The sequence below is a fragment of the Salvelinus sp. IW2-2015 genome, linkage group LG1 (assembly GCF_002910315.2).
Source record: "Salvelinus sp. IW2-2015 linkage group LG1, ASM291031v2, whole genome shotgun sequence".
In the NCBI taxonomy this organism is placed as follows: domain Eukaryota; kingdom Metazoa; phylum Chordata; class Actinopteri; order Salmoniformes; family Salmonidae; genus Salvelinus; species Salvelinus sp. IW2-2015.
Genome location: NC_036838.1, coordinates 32,132,216 through 32,155,904, shown reverse-complemented (window position 1 = coordinate 32,155,904; position 23,689 = coordinate 32,132,216). Strand labels below are relative to the sequence as shown.

The window sequence follows — 23,689 nt, the reverse complement described above, 5'->3', positions numbered from 1 at the left end:
ACACCATCTTTTCAAGAAACCTGATAGACATTTTCTTTCAAACTTTTTTTTGAAGAAAACCAACCACAAACGAACAAACACCTAAAACATAGTTTTGTCTTATTTACCATAAGTTTCTCAAGCTGCTCCACAGACACATCCCCTTTATAATATTCAATATATATTTCTACCACTCAGCCTCAGTCCTATCTTCATTTCATATTACCTTTTTACATGTTTGACTAAAATGAATAACTAAGAGAATGCAGGTCCAGTGGGATGTTTTGTGGCGGAGTGAGAAGGGGGATAAAGTCTGGTGCCAGAGGAGCGCTTAGTCAGGGTTTTGGGTGGAAATGATGTGGAGTTAGGCGTGCACGAGTATGCATGACTTCCGTTGGGTCTAAGAGCAGCCACACCTGTCCACCACCATGCCAGGGATCTTGCCGTGGATGATCTGCTGCTTGTCGTTAAAGTAGAGCATGTTGATGGGCGACATCTTGGTAGGGGTACAGCAGGGCCCTGCTGAGCCTCTGGGGTTGGCGTGTTGTACCAGGTGGGTGTGTGGATACTTCTGCATGAACATGTATTCGCACTGGCCCGAACAGTAGTTGGCCTTGTAGCGCTTGGGAGCGATGATCCAGTCCCAGCCGAAAGCCTCAAAGTCCACCGTTAGCGGGTAGCGGCAGCAGCGGGATTCAGTGGAGTGCTCGTCGCAGTCCAGTCCCAGGTTACGTCGGGAACGTTTGGTCGTCTCGAGAACCTTAACCTCCAGGAACGGCTGCTGGAATCAGGGGAGGGGGAGGGGAAAGGAGCGGGGACAGGAGGAGAATGGAGGTGATTAAGATAGAACTCAACAGTGAGGCGAGTAATGCTTCTAGGAAAAAACCTGGAGTACTGGGACGATTAACGTCACTGGAGAAAAACTAAAACTGATGCACTCCTCTTACTACCTATGGTTTTAACAGGGTTGGAGAGTAACTGATTACATGTAATCAGTTACATGTAATATGATTACCAAAAAACTGTAACTAATCAGTTACGTTACCAGCAAAARATATTGTAATCAGATTACAGATACTTTTTGAAAAACTTGGTTACTTATTGGATTACTTTTAAATTCAGAAAGGATGTTTGTGAAAAAATGCATTTACACCTTTCTGTTTTCTCAATGACATTCAATCAGCATTGAAAATAGGCACAAATTGAAGTTTGTTCCACCAGAGACCACTGTGATGATACATCAAATACATTTGATGCATATTTTTTGCGTTCTTCTAATGCCTCTTAAGGGGAAAGAAATCCAAAAGTAACAGAAAGTAATCCCAAAAAATCTAATCAAATTGTATTGGTTGCATACACATATTTTGCAGACGTTATTGTGGGTGTAGCGAAATTCTTATGTTCCTAGCTCCAACAGTGCAGTAATACCTAACAATACACACAAATTCCAAAAATATAAAGAAAGGAATTAAGAAATATATAAATATTACAACAAGCAATGTCAGAGTCCGGAATATAAATATACTGTATATGATGGTGTGGAGACATTATGGACAGTATATGAATAGAAAAGGTGTTTACAGCAGTAGTTATATAGGATGAGCCTGGACTAGAATACAGTATATACTGTACATTATGAAGGTTATGGTTAAAACAGTATGTAAACAGTATGTAAACATTATTAAAATGACCAGTGTTCAATGACTATGTCTCTAAGGTGCAGGGTTGAGTACCGGGTGGTAGCCGGCTAGTAACAGTGACTGAAGTTCAGGGCAGGGTACTGGTCAGGGCCGGCTAGTTGTGACTATTTAACAGGCTGATGGCCTGGAGATAGAAGTTGTTTTTCAGCCTCTTGGTCCCAGCTTTGATGCACCTGTACTGTCTCCGACTTCTAGATGGTAGCGGGATGAACAGGTCTTGGCTCGGGTGGCTGAGGTCCTTGATGATCTTCTTGGCCTTCCTGTGACCCTGGGTGTGCTGTAGATGTCCTGGAGGGCAGGCAGTGTGCCCCCGGTGATGCGTTAGGCTGACCTCACCACCCTCTGGAGAGCCCCGCTGTTGCCAGGCGGTTATACAGCCAGACAGGATGCTCTCAATGGTGCATCTGTAGAAGTTCACTAGGGTCTTAGTGGCCAAGCCAAATTTCTTCAGCCTCCTGAGGTTGAAGAGGCACTGTTGCGGTACCTTCACCACACTATCTGTGTGGATGGACCATTTCAGGTTGTCAGTGATGTGCACGCAGAGGAACTTGAAGCTTTTCACCCTCTCTACTTTGGTTCCGTCGATATGAATGGGGGCGTTCCCCCTCTGCTGTCTCCTAAAGTTCATGATCAGCTCCTTCGTTTTGTTGTCTTTGAGGGATAGGTTATTTTCCTGGCACCACTCCACCAGGGCCCTCACCTCCTCCCTGTAGGCTGTCTTGTTGTTGTTGGTAATCAGGCCTACCACTGTTGTGTCGTCTGTAAACTTGATGATTGAGTTGGAGACATGGGTGGCCACGCAGTCATGGGTGAACAGGGAGTACAGGAGGGTGCTGAGCACACACCCTTGTGGGGCCCCCGTGTTGGGGATCAGCGTAGCAGAGATGTTGTTGCTTACACTCACCTGAGGTCGGCCCGTCCGGAAGTCCAGGACTCAGTTGCACAGTGCGGGGTTCAGACCCAGGGCCCCGAGCTTAGTGATGATTTTGGAGGGCAATATGGTGTTGAAGTTTGAGCTGTAGTCGATGAACAGCATTCTTAAATACGTATTCCTCCTGTCCAGATGGGATAGGGCAGTGTGCAGAGCGATGGCGATTTTCATCCATGAATCTGTTGGGGCGGTGTGCAAATTGTAGTGGATGTCGGGTAAGGTGAAGGTGATATGATGGGGGCAGGTAGACAAATCCCTGAGCCAACTAGGTGAAAAACCTGTCTATGTGCCCTTGAGCAAAGCACTTAACCCTAATTGCTCCTGTAAGTCGCTCTGGATAAAAGCGTCTGCTAAATGACAAAACATTTTATGTAACTAGCCTCTCAAAGCACTTCATGATGACAGAAGTGAGGGCTATGGGGCGATAGTCATTTAGTACAGTTACAGTTGTCATTGTAAATAAGAATTTGTTCTTAATGTTCTTAACTGACTTTCCTAGTTAAATAAAGGCTAAATAAAAAATAAAACAGTGCCTTCGGAAAGTATTCAGACTCCTTGACTTTKACAACATTTTGTTGCATTACAACCTTATTCTAAAATTGATTAAATAGTTTTTGTTCCCTCATCGTTCTACACACAACACCTCATAATGACAAAGCAAAAACAGTTTATAGAAATGTTTGCTAATTTATTACAAATAAAAAATGGAAATATCACATTTACATAAGTATTCAGACCATTTACTCAGTACTATGTTGAAGCACATTTGGCAGCAATTACAGCATTGATTCCTCTTGAGTATGACGTTACAAGCTTGGCACACCTGTATTTGGGGAGTTTCTCCCATTCTTCTCTGCAGATCTTCTCAAGCTCTGTCAGTGTCACGCCTGCCTCCCCCTCCCTGGTGCTCGAAAGTGCCAGGCTCCCCAGCATTACGCACTCCTGCCACCATCATTACACACACCTGCCTTACCCTCGTCACGAGCATCAGCGATTATTGTACTCACCTGGACTCAATCATCTGTTTATTACCTCCCCTATATTTGTCATTTCCCCATCTCCAGGCATCCAACCTGGGCGAGCCTGACGGGCCAGCCGAGGCACGGGCGCTGGACAAGCCGGCTGAGGCATAGGAGCCCGACGATCCGGCTGGGATGTGAAAGCCTGTCGATCCCGCTGAGGCATGGGYGCCCGATGATCCGGCGGAGGCGTAGCAGCCTGACGAGCCGGCTGGGCGTAAAAAACAGACGATCCGGCTGAGGCCTGACGTGAGATGGGTGCCTTCCGAGCCAACCGGGGCAAGAACCTCTCGAGCCAGCTAGGGCGTGACAGCCCGAAGAGCTGGCTTAGGCACCCTCGGTTCCATCAATAGCGGCCCCCGGACCCGACGTCACCACCAACCGGAACACGAGCTCTCCCCGATGCTTCGTATGATGGGTGCTGCATTCTGTAATGACCGACGCTGGAGTCGAGAAGCTCAATTTCGAGTCTCATTGCAAAGGGGCTGAATACTTATGTAAATAAGGTAYTTCTGGTTTTTATTTGTAATAAATTTGCAAACATTTCTAAAAAACGTTTTTTACTTTGTCATTATGGGGTATTGTGTGTAGATTGCGGAGGATTTTTGTATTAATTTAATCAATTTTAGAATAAGGCTGTAATGTAACAAAATGTGGAAAAAGTCAAGGGGTCTGAATACTTTCCGAAGGCACTGTACCTTTGCTTTTTGGGGTACAGGAACAATGGTGGACATCTTGAACCAAGTGGGGACAACAGACTKGGATAGGGAGAGATTCAATATGTCCGCAAACATTTCACCCAGCTGGTCTGCACATGCTCTGAAGACGTGGCTAGGGATGTCATCTTAAATGTCTTACTCACGTCGGCCACAGAGAACATAATCTGATTACGTTACTGAGTTTGGGTAATCCAAAAGTTAGGTTACTGAGTATGATTTTGGACATGTAACTAGTAAATGTAACGGATTACATTTAAAAAGTGCCCTACCCAACCCTGGTTTTAAAGACACATAATACTGAGGGGAAGATGTCAGTCGTATCAGTTGATGCAAAGCTGACCTCTGTTAACATAAATTGAATGGCCAACATTCTATACGCTTAGCTTGATCTATGATCTCTGGAGTCATCCACAGGTTACCATAACCTTGACCCTTGGGCATGCGAGAGCAGCGAATATTTTACTCCAGCATGTTTATTTTACAAAGCCCTCATCTCTCCACAGAAATCCCAATTTAGACTTGAGTAGTTTTTTTGTGATGCTTTCAACAGAATAAATAAGCTGAGGCCAGAAGGGTCAACCCACATCGGCTTGCGCTTTAGGGCTTTTGTTGCTATGGGGGAAAGCAAAAAAATATAGGTTCAGAGGGGAGTTTGCCTCTTTCTTTACTTTTTGTGTTTTGTTTTATTTTTGTACACAGGCCTCTGTCTTTCTTCTTCTCCTTAAGAAAAACAGAGCTTGCTGCTGTGCAAGGATTCATTGGCTGAGAGGCCAGAGTCAACCCCTGGGCCATGCTGTGAAGAGCTGAACCAAATTAAATTACTAGTGGGTTACCATTTCGTGATGCTTAATGGGGAAGAAACTTGACTTACTGTATGTAGTCATTTGGGTTTGAGATTGGCTAGCTGGGGCCCAACCAAATCTCGCTTAGGGCCCCCAAAAGGCTAGAGCCGGCCCTGCCAATGGCTCTCAAGTGATCTTTCCTTGATTCTTCGCTTCCTATCTCCCTGCCTATTTCTCAACTGTATTGGAGGAGAAGGTCCAAGGTCCCTCCCTTTAGACTTTCTTTTCCAATGCATTTTGAGAAGGAGGCATGAAGAGAGGATGCCAGGGATCGAGGAGAGATTAATTTACATWGTTTTTTTTTCATTTGGGCAAAAGACCATCCTCTCCTCTGAGACCCGGAAACTGATAAGTGGTCGAGGAGTGTCAATTCATTAGTAGGCAAACGGAAGAGTGTCCTCCCCTTCTCGATAACCACCTTTCATCGATGATACTCATGTGTATCCTACCATGGAAGAGTTTTGAAATCTGCCACACCCCCTTGATAAAGGTTTAACATCAGCCCTTGTTTTGTCAGAGGAGAAAAACATGCACGTTTAAAAACAATATGCTGCTTATTGTTTTATCTATAAAACGTCTTGCACAACTGAATTTGTTTTTAACACTACAGATTTATTTGGGGATCCACCCCGTAACCGTAATTAGCCTAATGATGCGCGAGTGGAGAAGGACCGTCTCAATTCAAGCAAGCGCATTGACATTCATGTTCACTCTCCTCGCCGACTCTCCTCGATTAACTTTGACCTTGTTCAAAAGGAGGCGAGAGAGGACGCAGGAGGTGAGCAAATCTAATTTATAAAAGGCCAAAGTGTCATTGTGTCAGTGGGTAAGGCTGCGRCAGGTCTGAGGGTCCTTACCAGCCCTTCCTCCCCCGGTCTTAGCGAGGTCACTGCCAGGTCGTTGCCGCTCTCATCGAAGGCGTTGATGTCGATCCCCCAGTTGGTGTGCGGCTGCTTGAACCAGTTCTGCAGCACGTTTTTGAAGTCGATGCTCTGCCAGTGGCCCACACGGGAGTTGAGCTCGATCTTCAGCGAGCGGATCCGGATGTGGCGGCTGCCCTTCTCCGTGACGGGCTTCAGCCTGAGGATCTGCAGGTAGATGGTGGAGGTCTGCTGCAGCGGTCGTAGGTACACCCACAGCTGAGCCTTCAGAACCTTGGTGAACATGAGCTTGGGGCTGAACTTGAAGAAGCAGCAGCTGGGCTTGCCATCCACCTGCACCAAGGGCTCCGCTGTGGGACAGAGACAGAGAGGGTTTCCACATGAATAAAGGTTTCATATCTGTAAATACAAGTAACTGCCAAAATAAGGGGAACACTTGAGTAAATGAGGGATACAAAGTATATTGAAAGCAGGTGCTTCCACACAGGTGTGGTTCCTGAGTTAATTAAGCAATTTACATCCCACCATGCTTAGTTAAATAAAGGTTAAATAAAAAAATCWATAGGGTCATGTATAAAAATGCTGGGCAGGCCATTATTTTGGCTATCATGGCTACGATCCCATRGGATAGCAATACCCCCATCCACAGGGCACGAGTGGTCACTGAATGGTTTGATGAGCATGSAAACAATGTAAACCATATACCATGGCCTTCTCTGTCACCAGATCTCAACCCAACTGAACACTTATGAGTTGATTATGGAGCATCACCCGAGACAGCGTTTTCCACCACCATCAAAACAAAAACAAATGATGGAATTTCTTGTAGAAGAATGGTGTCACATCCCTCCGATAGAGTTTCAGACACTATGGCATCTATGAAGCCGTTCTGGCTTGTGGTGGCCCAACGCCCTATTAAGACAATTTATGTTGGTGTTTCCTTTATTTTGGCAGTTGCCTGTACATAGATATGCAGTTGAAGTCGAAAGTTTACATACACTTAGGTTGGAGTCAGTAAAACTCGTTTTTCAACCACTCCACAAATTTCTTGTTAACAAACTATAGTTTTGGCAAGTTGGTGAGGACATCTACTTTGTGCATGACAAAAGTAATTTTTCCAACAATTGTTTACAGACAGATTATTTCACTTTATAAGTTCACTGTATCCACAGCAGTTATACAATACACTAAGTTTGACTTGCCTTTAAACAGCTTGAAAATTCCAGAAAATGATGTCATGGCTTTAGAATGCTTCTGAATAGGCTATTGACATAATTTGAGTCAATTGGAGGTGACTGTGGATGTATTTCAAGGGCCTACCTTCCAAACTCAGTGCCTCTTTGGTTTGACATCATGGGAAAATCAAAACAAAATCAGCAAAGAAAAATTGTAGACGGCTTCCAAAGTCTGGTTATCCTTGGGAGCAATTTCAAAATGCCTGAAGTACCACGTTCCATCTGTAACAAACAATAGTACCAAGTATCAACACCATGGGAACCACGCAGCCATCATACCGGTCAGGAAGGAGACGCGCATTCTTGTCTCCTAGAGATGAATGTACCTTTGGTGCGAAAAGTGCAAATCAATCCCAGAACAACAGCAAAGGACCTTGTGAAGATGCTGGAGTAAACAGGTACAAAAGTGTCTATATCACAGTAAAACATGTCCTATATCGACATAACCTGAAAGGCCGCTCAGCAAGGAAGAAGCCACTGCTCCAAAACGCCATAAAAAAGCCAGACTACAGTTTGCAACTGTACATGGGGACAAAGATCGTACTTTTTGGAGAAATGTCCTCTGGTCTGATGAAACAAAAATAGAACTGTTTGCCATAATGACCATTGTTATGTTTGGAGGGAAAGGAGGAGGCTTACAAGCCGAAGAACACATCCAACTGTGAAGCACGGGGATGGAGCATCATGTTGTGGGGGTGCTTTGCTGCAGGAGGGACTGGTGTACTTCACAAAATAGATGGCATCATGTGGTAGGAAATTATGTGGATATATTGAAGCAACATCTCAAGACATCAGTCAGGAAGTTAAAGCTTGGTCGCAAATGGGTCTTCCAAATGGACAATGACCCAAGCATACATCCAAAGTTGTGGCAAAATGGCTTAAGGACAACAAAGTCAAGGTATTGGAGTGGACATCACAAAGCCTGACCTCAATCCTATAGAAAATTTGTGGGAAACTGAAAAAGCGTGTGTGAGCAAGGAGGCCTACAAACTTGACTCAGTTACACCAGCTCTGTCAGGAGGAATGGACAAAATTCACCAACTTATTGTGGGAAGCTTGTGGAAGGCTACCTGAACATTTGACCCAAGTTAAACAATTTAAAGGCAATGCTACCAAATACTAATTGAGTGTATGTAAACTTCTGACCCACTGGGAATGTGATGAAAGAAATAGAAGCGGCAATAAATAATTCTCTTTACTATTATTCTGACATTTCACATTCTTAAAATAAAGTGGTGATCCTAACTGACCTAAGATAGGGAATTTTTACTTGGATTAAATGTCAGGAATTGTGAAAAATTTAGTTTAAATGTATTTGGCTAAAGTGTATATAAACTTCCGACTTCAACTGTACATACGAGATCACAAACAAGGTGTCAGCATATACATGAAGATCAATGACACTGGACTGGAGCATGGCTTTAAAAATATCAGTTTAGCGTTGTATGTTGTCAATATCTTCTTTCATACTTTACGATGGTTAAAAAGGTATTGCCTTTGAAAAAACGACTTCATAATGAAGATTTCAGATATCATGGTGGAGCACTGGAGCTATTATAATATTGCTTTATACCGGTCCAATCCTTTCAGTTCTACACCGTGCCTGGGGGGAAGGGGTTTGGGTCGATTTGGAATTGAGCAACTGACTTATGTCACCCAATGCGAGCTTGCCGCTCTCCAAATCCAAGAGCAGCCATTGGTTTTCACCACTAAATAACTGACATAGCATGGAGATCCCGCCTAATGTGGGGATCAGGGGTCAAAACCAATCTCCACACAGCTGCCACCAAAATCACAGGCAGGAGGAGGGATGGGGAGTTAGATGGTTGTCTGAAGAGCCAGGAAAACAGCTAAGCAAGACTAGTCATCAAATGGTTAATAGATCCCCTGAGCAAACTCATGATCAAACCGTCAGTTAAACCATCAAAATGATTTGCCGTTTTGGAGCCACTTCTAGTCTAGATCCAGTTAACTAACATTAGTGGAGATTTGAATGGGCTCTGTAGAGCTAAACTGTATGTTATAGTCATTTGGGGAGAGTACATATTCTCTGTAACACCCAAATTAAAAGTTATGGTTACTGTTGCAGTCTCTGAAGTAAAAAAAGAAAGAAAAATGCTGTCAAGATTTATTACCAGATAATCTAAATGACACCATACCAGGTAAAGTACTTTAAATAGAAGCACGCTGTTTTTAAAGGAGGCATGCTTATTTAAAAAATGCATGTATTTGGTGTATGCATTTATTACAATGCATTGAGAGGCCCCTTGCTAAATCCAGTGCCAACATTTTATGGAAGAAATTATATACATACAATGAACCAAATATTATCAATGAGTTACATTCAACATTGACAGCAACCTTCCACAGAATTCACCAGTTGGTAGACTGCAGATAGTTTGGTCTTGAAGCAGACAGCCGAGAGTGTTAATGATCTAGAGACTCAGCTGAATAAAGGCTTGTGTTCCCTCTCATTGTTCTCTGCTGAGAAGTGTGTTGCTGCCTCATTTTAACATAAAGTGCAGGGACCTGTCAATCATTGCTAAATCTGAGGTTGCTCAGGCAACCTGCCAAGGCTTCCTGGGTCAAAAGGTCACTTTGGCACCTCGGCCTAGTTAAGAAATGGGGTCAGGGGTCAAAACCGTCAGCCTTTTACATCCTCGGGGTGCTGGGGAGGTGCAGTCCTTATAGCCAAATTGAGTTTGAAGGTCAAGGTCGAACCTATGGCGATGGTAATATGTTTTTCTTCACAACAGTCCTTTCACCTATTCACACAGAGAACCCATTTTATATTTCAAAGGTATACAACTTGTTCATACACAATTGTTGTTGTGTTTTGGGCGGGGTTTAAGCAGCCAATGGTGAATTGTTTACCAGACTTCGACTGACTAGAAGAGAACACAGAACAATACTTCTTTTTTTTACACTGAACAAATGTTGTAATTGATTTAGCAGGCATGCATAGAGGAATATGAATTCAATGAGGTAAAGACAGAATTATATCCATTAGAAGAGTCCAGAGGAACATTGAATAAGTGCCAAGCGAGAGACAGACGTGGTCCTTCAGCCTGTATTACAAGGGCCAGTCATTAGTGAGTGTAAATTATACAGTGTCTCACGGTGGACAAACAATATGTCAATGTTCCTTTTGGTGGGTTGCTTGGGTCGCAGCAATTAACGTGTTGTGTTGTTGTTGTGTTTGCTCATCAACACCAAACCGGGAATGAATGATTCTGCAGTTTTCTCCGGGTTTACTTGAGATTACTATTTGTTGTTGTTTTTCTGATGCATAGTGAATGGTGAAACTTTACCAATACCTTTCCACACTGTACCTTTATCCAAATGAACAACTAACCAACAGCTGAAAGAAAAGACTCCCTTGAAACAACCGGTTTGAGTTGCTTTGGCAATTCACTTTCTTCTATATGTCTTCTGCAATAAGCTGAGACCTAAAGTAGAGTTTTCTACGTAATCTGAGATGCAGGTTTTTCTTGGTCATGCTACATTTAGTGCCATATAACAGTAAGTTATTAAACACACATGCACAACATATGAGCTACATCATGCTAAACAATGAGAGCATTGATTGGTAAAATCAATTTGTGCCTTTATAGAGCTTGAATGGGAAAAAATGTAGGGAAACTCAGTGAAATGTGCATACCTGCAGCCTAATTATGTCATATACCTTGGCAGAACTTTCCACCCATATTAAATGAGGGAGGCTTGTAAAGATCACTCAAAACCAATGGGATTTTAAGCCCCGGCTTGAAATAGCTTGATCCCTTTTGCCAGGAAATATTACTGATGAATAGAGTTAAGTATTTTTCTGCCAGTGGGGTCTAGTAACATTTATGTGTCTTCATTTCCTGTACCCATTTCTTTATAATGGAAAACCCCTCCCCAATCCCCCAGTCCCCTTACCTCTTTATCCAAACCTGGTGCACTAGCTCAGGTGTTGCATACAGCACCACCTACCTGTGCAATGACAACCCCTCTCTCATCAGAGTACCTGCTGCCATATCTCCTCCCAGAAACATAGCTGCTGGAAAATGTTTGGGAGTAGGGCTGCTGTGATTTGTCGCACTACAGACGGCTGTATCAGTCTGCTAATGCAGGACTAGTAAAGGCTCAATGCAATGACAAGCCCTCTACTTTTGTGAATTGATCAATTTATTTTTATATTCAGATTTTTCAGGAGGTGCTGCAGCACCCTCAGCACCCCTATTTCCCGCGGCTATGCTCAGAAACACAATTCAACTGTTGACTGAGATATCAACCTTCACCTACTTCTGGCTTTTCTTACAAAGACAACTAAGGAGGACTCATACATGTGAGCAGTGTTTAAAATCAAATATTATTTGTCACATGCTTAGTAAACAACAGGTGTAGACTAACAGTGAAATGCTTACAGGCCCTTCCCTTCAATGCAGAGAGAAAAATATAGAAAAAATAATAACAAAAGGAATAAATGCACAATGAGTAATGATAACTTGGCTATATACACAAGGTATCAGTACCGAGTCGATGTGCAGGAGTACGAGACAATAAAGGTTCAGTGCCTTCAGAAGGTATTCATACCCCTTGACTTATTCCACATTTTGTTGTGTTACAGCCTGAATTCAAAATTGATTAAATATATGTTTTTTCTCACCCATCTACACACAATACCCCATAATGACAAAGTGAAAACATGTTTGTAGATTTTTTTTACGTTGATTGAAAATGAAATACAGAAATATCTAATTTCATAAGTATTCACACCCGATGCAGAAGCACCTTTAGAAGCACCTTTGGCAGAGATTACAGCTGTGAGTCTTTCTGGGTAAGTCGAGCTTTCCACACTTGGATTGTCCAACATTTGCCCATTGTTCTTTTCAAAATGGGTTGCTGATCATTGCTAGACAACCATTTTCAGGTCATGCCATAGATTTTCAAGTAGATTTAAGTCAAAACTATAACTCGGCCACTCAGGAACATTCACTGTCTTCTTGGTAAGCAACTCCAGTGTAGATTTGGTCTTGTGTTTTAGGTTATTATCCTGCTGAAAAGTGAATTCATCTCCCGGTGTCTGGTGGAAAGGTTTTCCACTAGGATTTTGCATGTGCTTAGCTCCATGCTGACGTTGAGGGAGAGGTTGTTGTCCTGGCACCATGCTGCCAGGACACTGACCTTCTCTCTATAGGTGGTCTCATCGTCGTCGGTGATACCACCATCGTGTCGTCATGAATCYTAATGATGATGTTGGAGTCGTGCACAGCCACGCAGTCGTTGGTGTACAGGGAGTACAGGAGAGGACTAAGCACGCACCCCTGAGGGGCCCCCGTATTGAGGGTCAATGTGGTGGATGTGTTGTTGTCTACCTTCACCACCTGGGGCGGCCCGTCAGAAAGTCCAGGATCCAGTTGCAGAGGGAGGTGTTCAGTCCCAGGGTCCTGAGCTTAGTGATGAGCTTAGAGGGCACTATGGTGTTGAACACTGAGCTGTAGTCAATGAACAGCATTCTCGCATATGTGGATCTGTTGGTGTAGTATGCGAATTGGAGGGGGTCCAGGGTGTCTGGGATGACGGTGTTGATGTGAGCCATGACCAGCCTTTCAAAGCATTTCATGGCTACAGATGTGAGCACTACGGAGCGATAGTCATTTAGACAGGTTACTTTGTCGTCCTAGGGCACAGGGACTGTGGTGGTCTGCTTGAAACATGTAGGTATTACAGAATGAGTCAGGGAGAGGTTGAAAATGTCAGTGAAGACACCCGCCAGCTGGTCAGCGCATGCTCTGAGTATGCATCCTGTTAATCTGTTTGGGCCTCCGGTTAACTTGTTTAAAAGGTCCTACTCAAACATTGGCTATGGAGAATGAGATCACACAGTTGCCCGAACTGCTGGTGCTCTCATGCATGGTTCAGTGTTGCTTGCCTCGAAGCGAACATAGAAGACATTTAGCTCGTCTGGTAGGCTTGCGTCACTTGGCAGGTCGCGTCTGGGTTTCCCTTTGTAATCCGTGATAGTTTTCCAGCCTTACCACATCCAACAAGTGTTAGAACTGGCATAGTAGGATCTTATTTTTGTCCTGTATTGACGCTTTGCCTGTTGGATGGCTCATCATTGGTCGTAGCGGGATTCCTTAAAAGCGGCAGCTCTAGCCTTAAGTTCAGTGCAGATGTTGCCTGTATTCCATGGCGTTTGGTTGGGATATGTACTGTACTGATATGTACTGTACTTTTGGTTGGGATATGTACTGACGTCGTCAATGCACTTTTTAATGAAGCCAGTGACTGATGTGGTAAACTCCTCAGTGTTATTGGATGAATCCCGGAAGATATTCCAGTCTGTGCTAGCGAATCAGTCCTGTACCTTAGCATCCGCTTCAACAGACCAGTTCCGTATTGAGCACTTCACTGGTACTTCCTTTTTGAGTTTTTCCTTGTAAGCAGGGATCAGGAGGATAGGCGGCAACATGCGTTTCTGTGTGTGGAGTAAAGGTGATCTAGCGTTTTGTTGTCTCTAGTTGCACAGTTGACATGCTGTTAAACCGGAAGTGCATTTTGGAAGTGCATTTTCTTTTTTACTTATGGCCCTATACAGCTCGTTGAGTGCAGTCATAGTGCCAGCATCAGTTTGTTGTGGTAAATATATAGCTACAAAAAATATATACTCTCTTAGTAAATAGTATGGTCTGCAGCTTATCATGAGATATTCTAACTCAGGCGAGCAAAAACTTGAGACTTCCTTATCATTAGAGATTGCGCACCAGCTGTTGTTAACAAAGAGACACCCCTCCCTCTCTCAGCTTAGCCAAAACTGCCATTGATCTTGACGATGCATGGAAAAGCCAGTGAGGTGTATATTATCCATGTTCTTGTTCAGCCACGACTCCGAGAAACAGAGTATATTATAGTTCATCAGGTCCCGTTGATAGGATAGTCCTGAACGGAGCTCGTCCAGTATGTTCTCTAGCGATTGTACTTTTGCCAACAAAACAGAGGGCAATGGCGGTCTACATGCTCGCCGACGTAGTCTAATCATGACCCCACCTCGCTTGCCTCTCTTTTCCCGCCGCTTCCTCTTTAGAGTCCCAGTGATCAGGGCCAGGTCCAGGGTAAGCATAACACCCAGAGCTGCCGACTCATTGAAGTAGAAATCTTCATCCAAATCGAGGTTAGCAATCGCTGTTAAGATGTCCAGAAGCTGTTTCCGGTCATAGGATCAGTGTACAAAATAGCAGATTTGGTCAGGAGCCCGTAACGCGGCAGCTATCCAATGCAGCACCATCATAGGACACATGCCTGTTTTGTTCTTCTCTCCTGCTTCCACTATGGCAGTGTAGAGTGCTGCTCTGCTTCATTACTGTAGCAGCTTATTTCCCTACGGTGTGATGGGAGCATATGTAGCACATGAATTTTAACTGCCAAGGCACAGCAGGTCTGCAGGTGGGACTACTGAACATCTGGCCCTCTCCCTGGGTACCTGTTTTCCAATGCTAGCTCGGGGCACTCTATGTGTTAATGTAAGGGGAGACTTATAAAGTATAAGGGTTTATTCACCAATTTCATCTGTCCATTCAAATACCTCTGAGGCCATTTCAAAGCATGCTATGTTTTAATGGTTGGCAGTAATACTACCAGGTGGTGCTGCATGGACGTGGCAAGAGAAGAACGAATGTGATGACCACATTTTTCGGAGGTGCAAAATACATTTTACACAGAGAGAGAAGAGTGTAGGCTATATTACTCACACCATATGCTATGTTGCACAACAAATCAGCACGTTGCCGCATGAGCTGACCTCAGAGAGTGGCTTATGTCGTTTCAAAATCTCAAATTAAAATCATGGCGTCCCCAAACCAGACACAAAAAACTAGCCTGACATTAGATTGAAAGGTGGCAAACAGACAATCCCATTGCCTCGTTATGCAGATAGTTCACAATGGAGCCTTCTGCTTGGTCTGATAGGAGGCACATAGAGAATGTAGATTAAGTTGATGGAATATTTGATGGAGACACCACATCCAACCTCTCCAGTCCTATTTGTATGAAGGCAATCTGGTTTGTGTACCCTGCTGTCTGTCAAAAGGCTAATCCTTAGAGGCAACCCCGTATAACTTCACCCGATCAACCCATGCAGACCATTCACTGGTTATAAGGTAAAAGTGCCAATAAGATAGTGTCAGAGACAAGCAAACAACTATGGTTGCCATGGTTGTACATTCACTGAGAATCGATATGTTTATGATACATCTGTTAGTAAACAATATAATTGTTCCATGTTGCACTAAGACAGCAAGTTCAATTCAGTGTTCTTCCTGTCTCTTGGATTCCTAAAAATGTAATGATCATGGTTTGAACTTCAAACAACATTGGTGGTTTTGGAGTCCCCACGTGTGTGTGTGTGTGTGTGTTGTGCGTGTGTGTGTGTGTGTGTGTGCGCGTGTGTGTGTGTGTGTGTGTGTGTGTGTGTGTGTGTGTGTGTGTGTGTGTGTGTGTGTGTGTGTGTGTGTGTGTGTGTGTGTGTGTGTGTGTGTGTGTGTGTGTGTGTGTGTGTGTGTGTGTGTGTGTGTGTGCGTGCGTGCATCCACACGTGTAGTAAAAAAGGAACAGCGTGCCAATCAGGCTCAATAGATAGACTCCAAAAAAAAGAGCGAAAAAATTCTGAAAACGGTCATCTATTGTGAATGTCCAAAACGATAGTGCATAATGGCATAATTAATCAAGATGGGGATTGCATTTGCATATATATCTGTATTTTCTTTTCTTAATGGGAAATGCAAATGTGCCATTTTGTGGCGAGTGTGCGTTTGGGAGCCCTGGCGTTAGATAAATGTGACTCTAGGGTATCCCCGCACACCTCGGCAAATTAATCATTGTGACACGTTCACGACCCTTCTAATAAGACAGAGGCCACAGTGCACCCCCTCAACCATCCCACCCCCACTCCCTCTTTGTCTCTCGGCCTGCCCCAAAGGGGAGGAGAGGAGGGTGGGGGAGGGGGGATGTGAAGTTAGACCCGTCATTCAGACCCCCTCCCCTGGGACAACGGCAGGCACAAGACTCCTATTAGGACTGAGCACAGGAGCCCCCCAGGAGCAACAAAAGACACCTCCTAATACTCCCTGTTCCAACCCAGTGAGCGCACACACATACACACACACATACACAGGGGCCCCAAACAGACTCTCTCCCCAAGACAGGGATAGGGGTCTCTTACAATAATAATAAAACCCTTCCACAGAAAAGAACTGAACCACAGAAATGCATGCAGAACTGTGGGAGAGGGAAAGGGAGAAAGGGAGGGAGGGAGAAAGAGAGAGAGCGCAGTGAGCTGAAATAAGCCGGACAGCTGGACAGCAGGAAACGAGCAGGGTTTTGGGTGTGTTGTGCGTGTCCGTGTATGCGTGCGTGTGTGTGTTCTGATGGATTCTGACCGAGAAGGGATATTATGACCGATTCTGCAAAGCAACAGATTCTGCAAAGAATTTAAAGAAAATATTGCCAAGTCATGTAAACAACACGATGTCCATTCATTTAAACTAAAGTGCCTTCAGAAAGTATTCATAGCCCTTGCCTTACTCCACATTTTGTGGCCTGAATTCAAAATGGATTGAATCAATTTTTTTCTCACCCATCTACACACAATACCCCCATATTTTTTTATTTACATAAGTGTTCAATCCCCTAAATCGTTACATCTTAGAATCACCTGTCACGTTCCTGACCTTATTTCCTTTGTTTAGTCTTGTTTAGTTGGTCAGGACGTGAGCTGGGTGGGCATTCTATGTTATGTGTTTCTATGTTGGGTTCATTCAACTAGCCTGATATGGTTCTCAATCAGGGGCAGGTGTTTTACGTTTCCTCTGATTGAGAACCATATTAAGGTAGGCTGTTCTCACTGTTTGTTTGTGGGTGATTGTTGCTGTGTCTGTGTTTGTTCACCACACGGTACTGTTTCGTTCGTTCGTTTGTTCCTGTTCGTGCGTTCATGTTTTATGTTCTCATGTTCAGGTCTGTTCACGTCGTTTTGTTGTTTTGTAGTTTATCAAGTGTTTTTCGTCTTCGTTGATATTATTAAAAGCATGTATTCAAACCACGCTGCATATTGGTCCGATCCTTGCTCATCCTCAGACGAGGAGGAGGACGAGCGTTACATCACCTTTGGTAGCGATTACAGCTGCTAGTCTTTCTGCATAAGTCTCTAAGCGCTTTGCCCACCCGGATTGTACAATATTTGCACATTATTCTTTAAAAAATTATTCAAGCTCTGTCAAGTTGGTTGTTGATCATCGCTAGACAGCCATTTTCAAGGGGGGTGGGGGTTCAACTAAGCTATATTAAATTGTTTTAGGAAGTTCATACAAAAGATCATTTTGCTATTTGATTTAGAATTTTAAGACCCTTTGAAGTATCAAAAGAAAGAAAAAAATTGGCCTTTGTGCTATTAGCCCATACAAACGCATTGAATAACAGATTCACTAAATGGAACAACATATAGTACCTCCAAAGAATCTAAAGGAAGTTTGTCCTGAAGTGTCTGTCATATATCTGAGAGATATAAGAAAGATCAAGAAACACTTGTTAAATATATATATATATTCTTTTTTTACATGAATTTAACCCCTTTGTTACTTAACAGTTTACATATATTGTTTACTTTCATAACTTTTTGTTCAACTGGTACTGGTGGACCTTCAGGCGAATCTTGGGAGGCCTGTGGGCATCCTAGAGTAAAACAACTGACATGTTTGTGTGAGTCTCACCCCTCCAAACTGTACGTGTTCCTGTGAGTCTCACCTTTCCAAACTGTTCGGACACTACAGACAGAATTTGGCAGATCAGCTGTACCGACATCAGATGAGTCCCAAGACAGTTGTGGGRTCATAGAGCTAAACGGAGAACACCGTCGTGTTCGTGACAGTCTCATACAGTTGAAGTCGGAAGTTTACATACACTTAGGTTGTCATTATAACTCGTTTTTCAACCACTCCACAAATTTCTTGTTAACAAACTATAGTTTTGGCAGGTCGGTTAGGACATCTACTTTGTGCATTATTTCACTTATAATTCATTGTATCACAATTCCAGTGGGTCAGAAGTTTACATACACTAAGTTGACTGTGCCTTTTATACAGCTTGGAAAATTCAAAAAAATGATGTCATGGCTTTAGACGCTTCTGATAGGCTAATTGACATAATTTGAGTCAATTGGAGRTGTACCTGTGGATGTAAAAAAAAAAGTGCCTCTTTGCTTGACATCATGGGAAAATCAGCCAAGACCTCAGAAAATAAATTGTAGACYTCCACAAGTCTGGTCCTTCTTTGGCAGCAATTTCCAAACGCCTGAAGGTACCACGTTCATCTGTACAAACAATAGTACGCAAGTATAAACACCATGGAACCACGCAGCCATTATACCGCTCAGGAAGGAGACGCGTTTTGTCTCCTATAGATGAACGGACTTTGGGCCGAAAAGTGAAAATCAATTCCAGAACAGCAAAGGACCTTGTGAAGATGCTGGAGGAAACAGGTACAAAAGTATCTACATCCACAGTAAAACAAGTCCTATATCGACATAACCTGAAAGGCCGCTCAGCAAGGAAGAAGCCACTGCTCCAAAACCGTCATAAAAAAGCCAGACTACGGTTTGCAACTTCACATGGGGACAAAGATCGTACTTTTTGGAGAAATATCCTCTGGTCTGATGAAACAAAAATAGAACTGTTTGGCCATAATGACCATTGTTATATTTGGAGGAAAAAGGGGGAGGCTTGCAAGCTGAAGAACACCATCCCAACCGTGAAGCACGGGGGTGACAGCACCATGTTGTGTGGGTGCATTGCTGCAGGAGGGACTGGTGCACTTCACAAAATAGATGGCATCATGAGGTAGGAAAATTATGTGGATATATTGAAGCAACATCTCAAGACATCAGTCAGGAARTKAAAGCTTGGTCGCAAATGGGTCTTCCAAATGGACAATGAACCCAAGCATACTTACAAAGTTGTGGCAAAATGGCTTAAGGACAACAAAGTCAAGGTATTGGAGTGGCCATCACAAAGCCCTGACCTCAATCCTATAGAAAATTTGTGGGCAGAACTGAAAAAGCGTGTGCGAGCAAGGAGGCCTACAAACCTGACCAAGTTACACCAGCTCTGTCAGGAGGAATGGGCCAAAATTCACACAACTTATTGTGGGAAGCTTGTGGAAACTTTTGACCCAAGTTAAATCATTTAAAGGCAATGCTACAAAATACTAATTGAGTGTATGTAAACGTCTGACCCACTGGGAATCTGATGAAAGAAATAAAAGCTGAAATAAATCTTTCTCTCTACTGTTATTTTGAATTTCACATTCTTACAATAAAGTGGTGATCCTAACTGTCAGGAATTGTGAAAAACTGAGTTCAAATGTATTTCGCCACGGACAATTTGTCACGGATGCTATGTCACCTTTCACCGCAGATGTGGAAGGGCAACATATGCGGATGTGGTGGATTGAGATGCATCCAATGMAAGAAAACTGACATCTCTGGCTTAAAYGAACACATTTGTATAGTGATTTTTTTATTATACTAATTATATTTCCGCTGATTTTGGCCTTGTGTTTTAGGTTATTGTCCTGCTGGAAGGTGATTTTGTCTTCCAGTGTTTGTTGGAAAGCAGACTGAACCAGGTTTTCCTCTAGGATTTTACCTGTGCTTAGCTCTATTCTGTTTCTTTTTATCCTAAAAARCTTCATAGTCCTTGCCGATGACAAGCATACCCATAACATGATGCAGCCACCACCACAAATATGAAGAGTGGTACTCAGTGATGGGTTGTGTTGGATTTGCCGCAAACATAAGACATTGTATTCAGGACATAAAGTACATTTCTTTGCCACATTTTGCAGTATTACTTTAGTTTCTTATTGCAAACAGGATGCATGTTCTGTACAGGCTTCCTTCTTTTCACTCTGTCATTTAGGTTAGTATTGTGGATTAACTACAATGTTGTTGATCCATCCTCAGTTTTCTCCTATGACAGCCGTTAAACTCTCTAGTTGTTTTAAAGTTACCGTCGGCTTCAATGAGTGGTTTCCTTCCTCTCCAGCAACTAGTGATGAGCAATTAGTGCTTTTTGAGGTCAGTTCGGTTTTGGTTCGATTATTAAAAAGGAATCACGGTTTTCGATTTTGGTTTTGATTATTTATTTTACATTAAATGCATGATGCATTATGTGGGTTGAATGATGTGACAACACTGAATAAAGCAATTAATAAAAGTCCCATGATGGTAGTGACTGCCATTTCTGCTTATTATCACTTATTAACCATAATTCATTTACGTTATTTTAATAAAATATTTGTTTTATTTTATGACTTTATTATTTAATTTTAAGTCATTATCTCATCTCTATAGGGCTGAGAGGGCGCAGAGGCCAGAGGGACCCACAAAAGGAAAGATGTTTTAATAGGCTGTTTTGGTAGGCCGTCATCGAATTTGTTCTTAACTGACTTGCCCAGTTAAATAAAGGTTCATTTAAAAAAAAAAWWTKWAATWAAATAAAATGATGCACTCCCTCCATTCCCCTGTCTTTGGGTGATGATGTGAGTTTGGCCTCTCTGTTTGCCCTCACTGGGCTATTGAGGCAGCCCTGAAGCACATTCAAAGCTCAAGGCTCAAAGCCCAGGGCTCAAAGCTCAAGGCCTAAAGCCCAAGGATCAAAGTTCAAGGATAAAAGCTCCGGGCTCAAAGCCCAGGGCTCAAAGCTCAAGGCTCAAAGCTCAAGGCTCAAAGCCCAAGGATAAAAGTTCAAGGCTCAAATCCTTGGCCAAGGATTTTCACTGTGGACAAAATCACTGTGACCAGGCCTTGTCAGCCAGAGTCGTGTTCCCCATTCTCTGAGTCCCTGTCCTTTAGAACCGTTTTCTGTCCATACTATTCACTTGACAATGTCCATACAATGTGGAAGTATCTGTTATCCCATTCCGAATCAGTCACAGCTCTTTTTCTTCCACCAGCACTGTACATTAAAATAATCAAACTTGGCTCCAGGCCTAAATAACATGTGGACGTTTGGACAATGTGCTGCTTCCATATAATTAACTTCTTGGGTTGATCTCGGCTCTCGGCATGCTGAAACGGAAATGCATGCAGCCATAGGCGATGGATGAATACAGTAAGGAGCCACTCTCAGGGCCACTTAGAAGGGCTCAAAGAAAATGGCGATCCACCCAATCCACACCATCCGAACCTCTTTCAGGCACGTTGAAATCCTGGTGTGATCCGGCATTGTGTCCATGCTGCATTTCCTCTGGTCAGAGATGCCTTAATTTAGGATTAATGGGCTCCGCCATAAACGTCTCCGCAGCACCGCCTCCACAGCCCGACTAACCCGTCAGTAATAATCCCCTCAATGATCTCCATTTTATATTTTCTCTCCTCTCCTCCTCTGCCCTCCTCTCCTCTCTTCCGGTCTGTTCCTCCTCTACACAGTGCTTAATTACTGGTGGGAAGTAATTATTTCCTTTTTTAGTGAGACGTAACATCTGTTTCAGGTCTTTTTAAGTGTACCTATAAAAGCCCCTCCATGATTTTGTCCCTTAAGGATAGGACTGGGCTGCTTGTTGCTCCCTGTGGACCCCCTCCCCAACACTCCCCCATGCAGCCTTCCACCACTCTGCATGCCCACGGACTATGGGCCACATACAGCGCAGCAAGCTGGATGATACAGTAGCGCCCTGAATCCCCTTAACAGGCACTGAGCAGCATACCAGCTTACTACTGGGTACACACAGACACGACAGGAGGAAGTGATGCAGTTATTGGTCTGATGATGGTCATCGTAATGTTTTAAGTCTCCCAAGTTTTCAACAGTTTTCCACACCGGGTGGTGKGGACATGGGGGGAGCGTGGGAATACGGAACGAAAGGTGGAAGGAGTGAGATTCCTGAAAACGCTGGTGAAATTTCACCCCCTGTATTAATAGGTTATGGTCCTTGGAAATTCTATTAGCCATAAAATGTACATTGTGTTCTTCTATTTCAACAGGACTGGCAGTTTCTAGAAAGTTAGAATTTCTTCTTAAAAGAACAGTAATGGCCCAGCGTCCAAACAAGTCATCACCAAAGTTTATCTTTCCCTTCAGAGGCTTTCTCAGTGGACGGGAGTGACTGAAAAGGGACAGGAACAGGTGTCACCATTAAACATAGCCTTCCATAGAATGAATAAATATATAAAAACCCACATAGTCATTGACTTCCCACACACACTGGCCAGTGAGCTGAAGACAGTCCGGCTTCTACTGGCCTGTCCTTTTAGCGCTCTCCCTCTTAATGTTTATGGTTCCTGCACCTTCAGGAAATGACCCTTTTATAGGGTCAACACTATAAAAGACTTGTGGTTTTTTGGTGGGAGTGGTTGGTGTGTGTGTGTGTGTGTGTGTGTGTGTGTGTGTGTGTGTGTGTGTGTGTGTGTGTGTGCAGAGAGCATTGCTAGTATGGTTCAAATTCGCTAGCTATCTAACCAACAACTGTAACAATGTATTGTGCAAAATAGTATTTTTGTTTCAATAAATATTTGGACACAAAATATAGTTTACATGTTGTCAACAATCTAAGCCAACCATGTCTGTTTTCCCCCATAGTTGTGCAGCGCATAGAGATTTTGTTGCTAAACAACCAACCCATCTATAGCCTAGATAGCTGATTTTAGTTGATATCCTGAATAGATTTTTTTAAAAGAGCACAGAATCAATACTAATTCAGATAAAATACAAACGAGAAATAAAAATGCACGATAGGGCAGTCAGTGATACTAGGTGATACTCGATATGAACAAATATCCTCTTCAATTCTTTCCATTTACATCTCTGTGCATCGAAAGCATCTCTAAATGGAGTTATGTTTGTCTTATTCAGTCAATCCTCATGTACCAAGACGCAAGCAAGTTTTCATCAGAGCTTATTGACAGGGAATCTTTGCAAATATAGCTGCAGCATTGCAATGATTGACACTTGGATAACCATATTAGTTCTGTTATCTTTCTATTTTTGTCAATTAACAATTGAGAACATAAGAAAATACACACACACACACACAAAACACACACACCACACACACCACACACACACACACACACACACACAACACACACATCACACAACACACACACACACACACACACACACACACACACACAACACACACACACACGTGGACAAAAGTCTCCCTATTGAGCAAAAGGGTCACAGAGTTCACAGCTATGTGATATATTGGATGAGGAGCCAATTACCCTCATTGGGTCTCTTCTTCGGCAGCAAAGGAGAACCAGCTTACACAGCATTACCCCCACTCCATACAAGCAACGCATGCACGCACGCACGCAAACAGACACACCACACACACACACCA

At 43.2% G+C, this 23,689-nt stretch overlaps 1 protein-coding gene across 2 annotated transcripts in view; it reads right to left on the bottom strand.

Moving 5' to 3' along the window:
- Positions 1–278: 278 nt before the first annotated feature.
- LOC111965467 (growth/differentiation factor 11) overlaps positions 279–23,689 on the bottom strand; it is a 53,759-nt gene continuing 30,348 nt past the window's right edge. The window contains exons 2-3 of one of the 2 annotated variants that reach the window (XM_023989650.2): positions 6,048–6,421; positions 279–760 (exon numbers count right to left, since the gene is read on the bottom strand). In XM_023989650.2, the coding sequence (XP_023845418.1) occupies positions 380–760; positions 6,048–6,421 (755 nt within the window). In that variant the 3' untranslated portion in view covers positions 279–379. The remainder of the gene's footprint in view (positions 761–6,047; positions 6,422–23,689) is intronic. The other variant, XM_023989655.2, reaches the window with a different exon arrangement.